A 14,503-nucleotide genomic window follows, 5' to 3' on the forward strand; every position below is an offset into this window, starting at 1 on the left:
CCTTCATGAATTCTAACAATCCCTGGGTGCCCTATGAGAACTCCAGAAGGATTTTTGGTCTTGGAAGGCAGTGTAGTGTCAAGAAAACGTCACAGGCTTTAGAATCAGACAGACACAGGTTATAATCCTAGCTCTGCTGTGTAACCTTGAACAAGGGAGTTAATTCCTCTGAGCCTCAGTTTTTTCATCTGTAAAATAGTATCGATGTACCCAGGCATGGGTTGCCATGATGATTAGAGGTAACATGATCTAACACTTACCAGAGTGCCTGATACATAGTAGGTGCAACAAATGAAGGCAACTGTTACTATTATTATCCCACAAAACAAAAGGTTAGCGCGTTCCTGAGTAGTGAGGTAACTGGCAACTTTAGGATGGCCACAGACTTTGTTTTCTGGGTCCTTTGAACTTGCTTATCTCCAATTCTTCTCCTTCTCCTCCAAGTCTATTCAGAGGCAAGGACTGAATTGTCCTCATGTTACACAGGTAGTTAGTGACAGCCAGAAATTCTCTCCATTAAGATGTTTTCTCTCCATTAAATGAAAAATATGAAGACATGGTGCTTAGAAGTTATCATGGATTGAATCGTGTCCCCCAAAAATATCTGTCACCTTGCCTAGGTCATGATTCCCAGTGTTGTATGATTGTGTACCATTTTGCCATCTGATGTGATTTCCCTGTGTGTTGTAAATCCTGTCACTATGATGTAATGAGATGGATTAGTGGCAGTTATATTGATGAGATCTATAAGATTAGATAGTGACTTAAGCCAATCTCTTTTGAGATATAAAAGAGAGAAGCAAGCAGACACATGGGGACCTCATAGCACCAGGAAAGCAGTGCTGGGAGCAGAGCGCCTCCTCTGGACCTGAGGTTCCTGTGCTGAGATGCTCCCAGACCAAGGGAAGACTGATGCATCACAAGGACCTTCCTCCAGAGCCAACAGAGAAAGCCTTCCCCTGGAGCTGATGCCCTGAATTTGGACTTGTAGCCTAGTAGACTGTGAGAGAATAAATTTCTCTTTGTTAAAGCTATCCACTTGTGGTGTTTCTGTTATAGCAGCACTAGATGACTAAGACAAAAGTCTACTGTGGAAATTCACATGTTCATTCAACAAACAGGTGCTAAACATTTAGGATACACAACAGCCTGTGCCAGGTTTTCATGAGACGCAGAGATGAGTTTGCCAGTCTGTGTTTCAATAAGGAATGGATATGGATAACTCTAGTGCAGGTTTGAAGGTATAAGCTGCCTTAGAGTGGTTCAGATGACAATGGCAATGATAACAATAATGTCAACAGCAAACATTTACTATGTTTGTGCTAAGGAACAGCTTTATATGCATTACTTCATTTAATCCTCAAAGTACTCCTTTGGACAAGTCTTATTATTATCCCCACTTTCCAGAAGAGAAAACTAAGGTGCAGAGAAGTTATTTTCCCAATCTTGCACAACTAGTAAGTGGTAGGGTTAGGATTCAATCTCAGGCAGCCCTGTTCCAGAATTCAAGCTTATAATCATTACTATAAAGCATAGCTTCAGAGGAGGAATTGGGGTTAACAGGAGGACAGTGTGAGGGCAGCATTTGCAAAGAGGGGAGGAGTTGGGCAGAAAAATGGGAAAGGTTGCTCCAAGCAGAGGGATCGATGGGGACATAAAAGCTTGGAGCTGAGTAAACAGAATTAAACACAACTTGGCTTGGCTAGTTGTTGTTAGCTGAAGTCAAGTCTGCTCCCGAATCATGGTAACCCCATGCACAATGGAATGAAATGCTGCCTGGTCCTGTGCCATTCCTGTGATCTGTTGCGCATTGGACTACTGTGTTCCATAGGATTTTCATAGGTTGATTTTTGGAAGTAGATCACCAGGCCTTTCTTCCTTCTTGTTAGGTGCCACAGAGTTGGTTCCACTCATAGTGACCCTATGAACAATGGAACAAAACACTGCCCGGTCCTGAGCCATGCTCACAATTGTTGTTATGCTTGAGCCCATTGTTGCAGCCACCGTGTCAATCCATCTCGTTGAGGGTCTTCCTCCTTCTCGCTGACCCTGTACTTTACCAAGCAGGATGTCCTTCTCCAGGGACTTATCTCTCCTGACAACATGTTCAAAGTATGTGAGATGTAGTCTCGCCATCCTTGCTTCTAAGGAGCATTCTGGTTGTACTTCTTCCGAGACAGACCTGTTCGTTCTTTTGGCAGTCCACGGTATGTTCAATATTTTTTGCCAACACCACAATTCAAAGGCGTCAATTCTTCTTTGGTCTTCCTTATTCATTGTCCAGCTCTCGCATGCCTATGGGGCAATTTAAAACACCATGGCTTGGGTCAGGCACACCTTAGTCCTCAAGGTGACATCTTTGCTTTTCAACACTTTAAAGAGGTCTTTTACAGCAGATTTGCGCAATGAATGCGTCATTTGATTTCCTGACTGCTGCTTCCATGAGTGTTGATTGTGGATCCAAGTAACATGAAATCCTTGACAACTTCAATCTTTGTTCCATTTATCATGATGTTGCTTATTGGTCCAGTTGTGAGGATTTTTGTTTTCTTTATGTTGAGGTGTAATCCATACTGAAGGCTGTGGTCTTTGATCTTCATCATTGCTTCAAGTCCTCTTCACTTTCAGCAAGCAAGGTTGTGTCATCTGCATAATGCAGGTTGTTAATGAGTCTTCCTCCAATCCTGATGCCACATTCTTCTTCATATAGTCCAGCTTCTCGGATTATTTGCTCAGCATACAGATTGAATAGGTATGGTGTATGGTGAAAGGATACAACCCTGACCCACACCTTTCTTGACTTTAAACCATGAAGTATCCCCTTGTTCTGTTCTAATGACTCCTCTTAGTCTAAGTAGAGGTTCTTTGTGACCACAATTAAGTGTTCTGGAATTCCCATTCTTTCAGTGTTGTCCATAATTTGTTATGATCCACGCAGCTGAATGTCTTTACATAGTCAATAAAACACAGGTAAACATCTTTCTGGTATTCTCTGCTTTCAGCCAGGATCCATCTGACATCAGCAAGGATATCTGTGGTTCCACATCCTCTTCTGAAACTGGCCGGAATTTCTGACAGTTCCCTGTCAATATACTGCTGCAGCCACTTTTGAATGTTCCTCAGCAAAATTTTACTTGCCTGTGATATTAACAATCTTGTTCAATAATTTCCCCATTCAGTTGGATGACCTTTCTTGGGAATAGGCATAAATATGAATCTCTTTCAGTCAGTTGGCCAGGTAGCTGTCTTCCAAATTTCTTGGCATAGACAAGTGAGCAGTTCCAGTGCTGCATTCATTTGTTGAAACATCTCAACTGATATTCCATCAATTCCTGGAGTCTTATTTTTCGCCAGTGCCTTCAGTACAGCTTAGACTTCTTCCTTCACTACCATCGTTCCTAATCATATGCTACCTCTTGAAATTGCTGAATGTTGACCAATTCTTGTTGGTATAATGACTGTGTATTCCTCCCATCTTCTTTTGATGCCTCCTGTGTTATTTAATATTTTCCCCATTCCCCATAGAATCGTTCAGTATTGCAACTTGAGGCTTGAATATTTCCTTCAGTTTTTTCAGCTTGAGAAATGCTGAGCGTTTTCTTCCCTTTTGGGTTTCTATCTCCAGCTCTTTGCACATGTCATTATAATACTTTACTTTGTCTTCTGGAGCCGCCTTTTGAAGTCTTCTGTTCAGTTCTTTTACTTCATCATTTCTTCCTTTTGCTTCAGCTACTCAGTGTTTAAGAGCAAATTTCAGAGTTTCTTCTGACATCCATTTTGGTCTTTTCTTTCTTTCCTGTCTTTTTAATGACCTCTTGCTTTCTTCATGTATATTGTCTCTGATGTCATTCCACAACTCATCTGGTCTTCGGTCATTGGTGTTCAAAGTGTCAAATCTAATCTTGAGATGGTCTCTAAATTCAGGTGGGATATACTCAAGGTCATATTTTGGCTCTCTTGGACTTGTTCTAATTGTCTTCAGTTTCAACTTGAACTTGCATATGAGCAATTGGTGGTCTGTTCTGCAGTCGGCCCCTGGCCTTATTCTAACTGAAGATATTGAGCTTTTCCATCGTCTCTTTCCACAGATGTAGTCAATTTGATTTCTGTGTATTCCATCTGGCGAGGTCCATGTGTACGGTTGCTGTTTATATTGGTGAAAAAAGGTATTTGCAATGAAGAAGTCATTGGTCTTGCAAAATTCTATCACGCGATCTTCGGCATCATTTCTATCACCAAGGCCCTATTTTCCAACTACCGATTCTTCTTCCTTGTTCCAACTTTCACATTCTAATCACCAGTAATTATCAATGCATCCTGATTGCATGTTCAATCAATTTCAGACTGTAGAAGCTGGTAAAAATCTTCAATTTCTTCATTTTTGCATTAGTGGTTGGTGCATAAATTTGAATAATAGTCATATTAACTGGCCTTCCTTGTAGCCTTATGGATATTATTCTATCACTGATAGCATTATACTTTAGAATACATCCTGAAATGTTCTTTTTGACTATGAATGCAATGCCATCCCTCTTCAAGTTGTCATTCCTGGCATAGTAGACCATATGATTGTCCGACTCAAAATGGCCAATACCAGTCCTTTTCAGCTCACTAATGCCTAGGATATGGATGTTTATGCGTTCCATTTCATTTTTGATGATTTCCAATTTTCCTAGATTCATACTTCGTACATTCCATGTTCCTATTATTAACGGATGTTTGCAGCTGTGTCTTCTCATTTTGCGTTGTGCCACGTCAGCAAATGAAGGTCCTGAAATCTTGGCTCCATCCACAACCGTCCACATCATTAAGACTGACTCTACTTTGAGGAGGCAGCTCTTCCCCAGTCATCTTTTGAGTGCCTTCAAACCTGGGGGGCTCACCTTCTAGAACTATATCAGACAATGTTCTGCTGCTATTCATAAGGTTTTCATTGGCTTATTCTTTTCAGAAGTAGACTGCTGGGTCTTTCTTTCTAGTCTGTCTTAGTCTGGAAGCTCAGCTTAAACCTGTCCACCATGGGTGACCCTATTGGTAGCTGAATACCGGTGGCACAGCTTCCAGCATCACAGCAACACACAATCCTCCACAGTACAACAAACCAACAGACACATGGGGGCCTTTCTTCCTAATCCATCTTATTCTGAAAGCTCTACTGAAACCTATTCAATTCCTAGAAAGGGGCTGGGGACATGCTAGGCCATAGTAGGGATCATCTTGGCCTCTCCCCTGCCTTTTACAGAGGGAAAAGTAAGACCCAGAAAGAAGAAGTGACTCACTCCATGGACTGGTAGTGGTTTTTTCCTTTTTTTTTTTTTTAAAGTGCTCCTTCCACCACCTCCTCCAAACCTGTGGGCCCACCCCCTGTGATGACAGGGGTCCCTGGTCCCCGTCTTGAGTGGGACTCCACTCTCCTCCTAGCAGACACTGTGCCTGCACATTTTGAGGCTCTTTCTCCTTAATGGATACACACAGTAACTGTCACCATCTCACGTTTGTGGTTATCAGTTAGTCTGCATGACACCATTTATATTCTGCTGGGTGCCTTGGGGATAATTTACCTATTATCTCTTTCGAACATAGGTAGTAAAAGTATATATGGTGAGCAAAAATGATTCACTCACCACCTGGGGGCTGGTTGTTCCTAACTCATTTAGAACCACCAGATTCCCCTAGGAATCAGAGTACACCTTCCACATCAATTCAATTAATTATGCTTTCATTTTTCGCGCCATAGAACTTAATACTTCTCTCCAGATAAACAACTGGTCTCTTGATCTCAGATGCTGTATTTTAGAGAGAGTTTAAAAAGAAACAAGAAGTCCTCTCTAGAACAATGTGGAACCTAAGAAGATGGAGCCATGGGTGAGCCTTTTGGGATATAGAGACATGGGGACCATCTTCCTTCGGGAGTAGCCCCATCCATGGCCTGTATTTCCCAAGAGATGTGAAAGAAGAGAAGAAAACAGCAATCAGATTTTATCCTTGGAACCAAAATGCAGGGTAAGGAGTTCATTTTATTTTATATATTTTTAGAATATGTACATATATATGAAATTCCTAGTGTGTCTAAATGCATTAAAGATATGGTGATATTTTTATACTCCTTGCCATTCTTCCAGGTGTCTCAAACTGGTGGCCTACAAGGTGAATCCTAGGCATGTTTTTGTCTGACTTGCACAGAGTTGGGCCATTCCTGTCCGCAACTGAGTAGAGGCTGCCTTCTTTTGCTGACACACATATTCCCCAGTTCATCTCAATCCCCACCTGACCTCCCTTCCAATGTTACTGAACTTGCTAATCGTCCGTGTGACCTTGCGTAAATCTCTTCCCTTCCCTGTATGCTAGAATCCTCACTTATCAAACTGGGGTGGGGGGTTGATTCGTATTTATTTTGTTTATTGTCTGCCTCCTCTCACTAGAATGTAAGCTCTAGGAGAGCCGGTTTTTCTGTCTGCTTTGTTCAATGATGTCTTCCACAGCATCTTGAACCATCCCTGCCACATAACAGGTGCTGAGTAAACGTGTAATGAATAAATGGTCTTAAACATGCCTTTCAGCTCTATAAAAAAACTTTCTGAAAATTTGCCTATTGTGATTTTGGGAAAAAAAAAAAAAAAATCTGTCCTTAATTAAACTGTTCAAACCTCAGACTTCCAGAATAATCTAGAAAGAGAGACAGCAATTTGACTTCCCCCTTGCTGATGGCCAGAACTACTGGCTGAGATGCAGAAATGATGCTTTTCATTTGTGTATCTAGTGAAGGCTTTTATCTTCCTTGTCACTGCATTCGTTTTAATACGCCCATATGGCTTTTGGGAACTTCTCAAACTTCTGCTCTCCTGCCTCCCCATGGCCTGTGAAGCTGCTCAGTATTAGAGCCTGGCTCTGGGTATTGCTATCAGGTAGCAGAGGATTAAAACTGAAAAGGAAGAAGTCAGTGAGCTGGCATAGGGCCACCCACAGATAGTCAATGCACAGATCACGCCTGCCACAATTGCAGGATCACCTCACCTGGGCCAACTCCTGTGTGCTGGCATTGCTTGCTAATGGCAAGGAAAAAGTGATCAAGAGGAACATATACTAGTGAATCTTTTTGTGAACTCCTCCTGGAAGCTTGGTTGGCCTGCAGGAGGAGGTAGGGTCCCTAGCAAGTCTTCTGCTTTTCAATGGCCACAATTACTTCTTGTGCATCCAGGCCTCACTCACCTACGAGGTACCTCACCCTAGGGCAGCAAGCAGCAGACCCTCGGCCCAGTATATACTGTTGTTAATTTACACCATTTCTGGCTGACCCATGGACCTTGCTTTCTGCACTTTCCGTCTGACTTCCCTGGACAATACCCTAGTTCAATGACTTTCAAAGGTTCATGCCCATCTGACCCTGGAGGAGGGGGTCTTGTGAAACATGCATATCCCTGTCCTCAATTGCAGAGTTTCCAATTCAGCAGATCTGAGGTAGTGCCTGGGAATCCGCATTTTGACAAGCATCCCACGTGATTTTGATGCAGTGGGTCCCAGCAGAAATCCCTGTACCTAGTCCCAAGACACAGAGCATCTATCACACCATTTCTTGCCTCCTCACTACCCACACTTCCTTCTGGTGGTAAACCTGTGTCTCAAACCAGGCTTATGTTTTCAAAATGCAAAATGTTGTATAATTTCAGCCTGCTTCCATCAACTTCCCTGAATATTTACTTCCAGTCTTCCTTTCTCCCCCGCAACACACATGGAGATGAGCAAGAGGAGTGGGTTTGTATGGCTTTCTCTGGGAGAGGAGGAAGCAGAGCAGGAGGTGGAAGGGGGTAGGTTTCTCATCACCTCTCAGTGCTGGTAGGCAGCATATTGGTTGCTATGGAATTTGTGTGTGTGAATTAAAAGGTCAGGCTGCCATTGGTTATTGGCTTGGGCTCTCCTCATTGGCCACCCTGTTCCCATGGTGAGTCAGTTACAGGCTCCCCCCAGCCCCCCCGCAACAGGTACATCAGCTGTGGGGGAGAGGGGGAGGTGGTACAGGGTTCCCAGAGATCTCCAAAGTGCCATCACCTCCCCCGCCCGAGACTTCTCACTGAGAGTAATTATCTTAACCAGGTGGAGATAATTATCATATATTCTGATACATTCTAAGATTGGGAATAAAAGAGAGTTCTGAAAGCTGAAATTATGATTTCCTCTTTTCTTCTATTCCCCGAGGACATTCTGATCCCCTTTTGTTCTCTTTACTAAGGTCATCTGAACCTAGAAAAGCACTGACCACATGGAGAAGCCAATAGGGAAGTGGGGGCTGTGGGAGTAATGGGTTGAAGATGCTGATTCTTAGTTCACTTGCAGGTAATGGAGACTTGGGTTGAGACTGCACGGTAGAGTAGCATCAACCTGGGCATCAATAGGCCATGGATAACATCTGGGTGACCTTAGAGAAAATCTTGTTGTCCCTTTTGGGTCTCAGTTTCCTCATCTGTAATATGAGATGGCTAACCAGAGCATCCTAATGATTTCACCCAGAGCTAAGGTCTTTGGAACTACGGTTCCATGTTTTCCAAATGCTCTCTGCCTCTTGGATTCACCCTTGAATCCTCCCTCTCCTTATCCTCATATAGCCAACTCATCAGCAAGTCCTGTCCATTATAGTTTCAGAATAGACCACAAATCCATCTACATGATCATCCTTATAATTTCCATCAGTATAATTTCCCCTGGGCTGCTGTGAGGGCCTCTTTCTTCTCCTCTGCTCTAATTCATTTTCTTCATAGCTGCCAGAGTGGTATTTTAGCATGCTAAATGAATCCTTCTCTTAAAACTCTCCAATGGCTTTTCATTGAGTTTAGAGTAAGACCCCAAATCTATACCATGGCCACAGGGTCCTACATACTCTGTTCTCTGCCTACTTTTCCAATATCCTCTCCAATCACTGCCCGCTCCTCCAGTCCCTGAAACCACTTAGCTCTTTTCCACTTGAGGGCCTTTGCACATAACTATGTCTCTCAGCTGCGTACAAGCCTAGCTCCTTCTTACCTATCCACAGCTCCACAGAGAAAGCTTCTTGGAACACCCTAAGTAAGTCTCCTTTAATTACCACTTCCTTTGTTGTCTATTGCAACAGCAGGTTCATTTTATTCATAGCACATCACACTTTAAACATTCATGGTTGCTTCTTTAGCATCTGTCTCATATGAGTGTGCTAAAGGCTCCCTCCCCCATGCTCCATTCATCATTACATCTTCGTAGACTCATCATCTAGCTTCATGTCCTGCATGTTATAGGCGATTCATAATATTTGTTGAATAAATTAATGGTCTTGGCCACAAGTAGGGGAAAAAAGGTACAGAAAGGAAATTTGGGGGAACTAAAGACAAATCTTGTGAAGATTTTTGTTCCTCCTTTAATATATCCCTTCTCAAAATGCTCCTCTATATGGAAAAAGAATCCAAAAATAAGTCTTTGGGCATAAGAAATAGACCCACCAAATCAATTCATGGATGGCATTTTTACCTCACCATAAACCTAATGAAAAAAAAAAAATTGTAATCTGTAATCATCGTTAAGCTGAATTTTAACTTTGAATACTAAAATAGATTTCACAAAACCAGTTTATCATGTAAACATTTTAAAGGGAAGGATGGTGAGTCTTTAAAGAATGCCAGTAGTATTTACTTGGATACATCTATGAATGTGCTAATTACAGATTATTTTTATCTGCTCATGGTTCTGGTACAGGAAACATCTACTTTAGGCACTGTGGCCAGTGCTGCTGGTTGATCTACCCAACATCCATTCCCCCCTGCCCCCCACTCTAGAGGCTAGAAAACCTAGATTCTTTTCTTCCCAGCCTCCCTTGCAGCTAGAGGTGGCCACTGGCCACTGTTCTGGACTATAAGAGAAACAGACATCTGCTTGGGGTGGGGAGTATTTTGGTAAGTTTCTGTTTTCCTGATGCAAAGAAATGGAAATGGATGGCAACACTTTTTCCCCTTCTTGCTGCTTGAACATGGACATAATTTCTAGGAGCAACCATCTTGTCAAGAGAATCACAGAGCTGCTGATCCTGATTTCAGTGAACCAACACGAGTCAATGTCTGTCTCTACTCTTCTTGCTGTGTGAGGAAGATAGGCCTCTCTCTGTTCACATTACTGTGGTCAGGTTTTTTCTTACTTACAAACAATTACATTTGGCCACGTTTTGTTGGCATTTGGTTACTAGACATGAACTTTGAAAAGATTAAAAAGAGATAATGCTGCTTATGTACTAGTGTAGGTACATGCAATTCAGAAGATTTAGTTCCCCAAACTCTAAATTAGTAAGGATTTATTATACATTATTTACATAAGTAGTGAGAAAAACGAATTGGTTCTCATTGGAAAGGATATTCTTTAAGATGTTTTACATATGCAAGCCCCTTATAAGTACCTCCCACCATAGCATTCAGGGTGTCTAACATGGTGCTGTGGAGATCAGAGGCTCACAAAACTTGACTTGACTTTATCAGGAAATCTGTAAACAACAACAACAAAACTTTTATTGGTGTTTACCTTTGTATGCTTGGTCCCTGGCCCTGATCCCTGCCTTAGCATGTTGGCCTTCTTGTCTGGCCCAAGGCCGGATGAAGGATAAGTGTTTTCTCTTTAGCATATATTTCCAAGAAACACTGTGACCCATACTCTGACTCCTATGAGGTTTCTACAGACTCCTAAGCTCTGGAATTGGCCAGGGTGGGCTGGTCTAGAAGAGGCCATCTCAAGTGTACAAAACTCCCTATTTGGGCTGGTTCATTTCTGTATCTATCATACTCTTTCCTCCACATTCATAAATCCTTCATCTCAGTTCTTATTAGGAAGAGGCACAGGAATCCGGGTCTCTGGAGAGAACCACTTGCTATTTCTGCTTTGTCTGTGGACTTCCCCAGAAGAGAGTCATATAGGTCAGTGGTTTTCAAATCAGTGTGAGCAGTGGTACCATTTCTTCTAATGAGGTTTAGTAGAAGTCCAATATATAAACTTGATAAAATAAAAAAAAGTCATCCAACTTTTAGTGCTTCTTATCTGCTGCCTAGGTACTCTGATATTGGTCCTGCATATATTAATCTCATTTAAACTTCCCAAGAAGACTTGAGGTAGGAACTGTTATTTACATTTTACCAATGAGAAAACATAGGCTACTGAGTGGAAGTGGCTTATTAAAGCTGGGAAGAGGGATGTTAGGGACCTTCCTGGTCAATCTCATCTTCACTTCCGCGGCAGGTCCTAAGACATGCTAGTGGAATCTCAGTACTCCAGGAAGCACAGTTTGAAAACCCTCTTGTGTACAGAGGTCATAAACTCAAATACCCTCACAGGGGCCAGGTGAGTAACATGGGCATGAAGGAGGCCAGGTGGAGGCTGTGGAATCCATGTACCATCTAAAGAGGGCAGCTGGCCCTCTGCTTTGAAGACTCATTGCCAGACTCTGTGGAGCTCAGACAGAAGCATGCCTGGGAGTGGATTTAGCTCGTAGGCCACCAGTTTGAGACCTCTAGAAGAATGGTGAGAGTATGAAAACATACCCTGAAGTCAGACCATGAGGTGTCGTTAAGAAGTAAGATGCCCACTGACAAAGGAGATAATGGAGAAAAAACAAGTCCATGGGTCTTTTCAGACACGTGCATGTTCAGACGGTCTTACGTTAAACTGACTAAAGAAGAATCGCTCTTCCCACTGTTTATCCACTGGCCTGATTTATTTTTAAGCAAGCCCGTCCCCTACTTGGTTCTTTCTACTCTTCACCATGTGTTTGCCAGTATTGGCCAAGCATCCAGTCTCACACCTCCTCCTCCACGTCCCTTCCCTGCCCTGACAGTCTTATTTAAAGAAAAAACCATGATTTTATGGTGAACAATGAGACTTTCTAAATTATACAGCAGGCCAAATGAGTCCTGGGGGAAGCTTGTTAAGAAGATGCTACTCCATTGCCACTGAGGAATATTGGTCCTCATTGACACTCCAATGCAAATGTGGACAGGCGGTAAGTACGCCACTGGCACACGTCTGTGAGGCCTTGATATTTACACATGTATGTACCTAGAAAGTGAGAGTGTGTGCAAACCTATCCATGACAGCTCAATTCCAAGTCATACCTTCCTGCATGTTTTAGAGACTTGGTAATCTACAAGGGAAAGCCTACTAGAAAAAGAGTTCATAGACATGAGGCCACTGTTAAAGGAAATACAGTCAGTGCTTATTTATCAGGTAAGGGGACTTGTGACATGAACATTACAGAATGTGGTAGAAAGGACATCATACACAAAGACAGAAGGCTAGTAAATGTGGGGATTGGACAAGACTGGTAATTTTTCAAATTTATCTTTCCCATCCTTCCTTTCCACCCTTCCTCTTTTCTTTCCTATTAGCTTCAAAATCCTTTTTTCAAAAGAAATCATAATCACAGGTCCAATTTTTACAACAGATAAAAATGGAGCTTCTCTGGTTCCATGTGGGGGGCTGAAACCCTACTGATCTGTTCTACTACTCTCAATGGCAGTATCTGAGGCACCTCTGAGAAACCCCTTTTTGGAACCATGAGGCACAAATTTACAAAACTACTGGAACTAGATTACTCCCAAGGTCCCTCTCAGAACCAAGAAAAGGAGAATCTTTTTCTCTTAGAGATGGATAAACCAAAGTTTACCAGTGTCAGATTACTTGCCCAGGGCCACACAGAGAGTCAGTGCTTGAGCCAGGACTCATAATCCAGTGCTCCTTCTACCATGTAAAATTGGCATAGGGTGGTGGTTTAAATACCAACTCAGCTACCTACTAGCTGTGTAGGCTTGGCAAGCTAGTTTCTGTGGTCCATTGTTCATAAAAAGGGATGTAATGAGAGTCCCACATTATGCTGCTGCAAAGATTTAATGAGATAATGCATGTAAAGGACTCAGAACCTTGCCTGGCATATGGTAGGTGCTCAATAAAAGTTTTACCACACTACTCCCATCATTTCTCTGTGCCTTTCGGCTACAGAACATCCAAGCCATGACTATGCCTATTAATCTTGAGTGCATCAACCAGGTAGAAGATAGAACTGGCCCAGATGCAGGATGAGTCTGGATAATCCCTAGCATGCAACAAACAGTTGACTGTAAAGCATAGTTTAAAAAATTAAATGCAGTGAAGTCTGGAAATAATTCCCATCCCTTAACTTTACAGTACCTTTTTTAAGAAAAATGTGGCATTGAGCAAAGAGGTAGAGGACTGATGACTGACCTGGGAGAAATGTCACATCCTTGCTGCATGAAGGCTCCCAGGGAGAACCACAAGCTGTTGAATATCCCAAACTCATTGGATTGGTCGCTGGTTGTCTGATCACGTCCTTCCTCAAACTCTTCACTGTGCCATTCATAGGGGCTGAAGCGGCTGACCAGGAAGAGGACGACACTCACTCCAATGTAGGCAAAAACGATGCACATCCAAATCTCATACGCCAATGGATCGAGGAAGGAGAAGACCCCTGGCTTAGACTTCTGTGGTTTTTTTATCATGATGGAGATCCCCAAACTCATAAATGGCTTTGAGAAATCTATGACCTCTTCTCGGACCAAGGTGATGGTTAAGGGGGCCACGGCTACATCTGCTCTCTGGAAAAAAAAAAAAAAAAAAGGCTGCTTATCAGCTCTCTTTCTTCTTTTGTTCCTCTCTTCACTGTAGATATTCTTTGTATCTCAAAGGATGTGAATGAGAAAGAAGCTCTGAAAATATTCCTGACAAGTGGCTGATCAACTCACTATTTTATAGGGGAGATTATTTCCTTGTTTGATAGTTCTAGTTGTTAGATTCCTCTTCCTGATCTTGTGTTAAGGGGGTTGTTGTGAATATTGGTTGCTTTTGCCTGCCCAGCAGCCATCCCTCCTTCCTCTGGTAGGAGGACCACTCCTGGACCACCTTCTATCCTCCTCTTCAAATGGGGTTGATCACCCTGGTTACTGGGCAAAGCACATGGCTCAGGCCTGGCCAATCAGTGTACTACACTCCTCTGGCCAGAATGATTTCTTCAAGGTTGGGCATAGGACCCAAGTTGGTTTAGTGAAAATTTGCCCCGACAGTCAGAGCTAAGAAATGTAGAGTCTGATCCCCGATGCAATAATTTGGGCCACCCTAAATTTGGGGCTGACCCTGGACTCCCTAGGAATATATGTCAATATATTCCTGTTTGTCCCTCAAGAACATGAGCCAGCCCCTCTGTTTGCCTAAGTTGGTTTGAGTTGGGTTTCTTTTACCTGTAACCAAGATAGTCGTGGATAACAAGGTGGTGAAGGCAAATTTAACGCAATAAACATTTATTGAGTACTTATTAGGTACAAGTCCTAGGCTAGAAGCTGTAGGTAAGCTATGATCCCTGCCCTCAGGAAATTACAGACAGATAAGGAAGGCTGATACACATACACAATTTTACAATGTACAAAGTGGACTGAATATATGCTTTCCAAGAGCTATAAAATGCTACAGGAGATCAGGGAGGGATGAATTCAGGAAC

General features: G+C 42.6%; 1 protein-coding gene across 5 annotated transcripts in view; it reads right to left on the minus strand.

The window, feature by feature from the left end:
- GRIA1 (glutamate ionotropic receptor AMPA type subunit 1) overlaps positions 1-14,503 on the minus strand; it is a 379,118-nt gene that overhangs the window by 107,021 nt on the left and 257,594 nt on the right. For all 5 annotated transcript variants that reach the window (XR_001121565.1, XM_004371282.1, XM_004371280.1 and 2 more), the window contains one exon: positions 13,237-13,607. Coding sequence is in view for 4 of the 5 variants with exons in the window: in XM_004371282.1 (XP_004371339.1) it covers positions 13,237-13,607 (371 nt within the window). In the remaining variant the exon portion in view is untranslated. The remainder of the gene's footprint in view (positions 1-13,236; positions 13,608-14,503) is intronic.

The sequence above is a fragment of the Trichechus manatus genome, unplaced genomic scaffold (assembly GCF_000243295.1).
Source record: "Trichechus manatus latirostris isolate Lorelei unplaced genomic scaffold, TriManLat1.0 scaffold00011, whole genome shotgun sequence".
NCBI classification, from domain to species: Eukaryota; Metazoa; Chordata; class Mammalia; order Sirenia; family Trichechidae; genus Trichechus; species Trichechus manatus.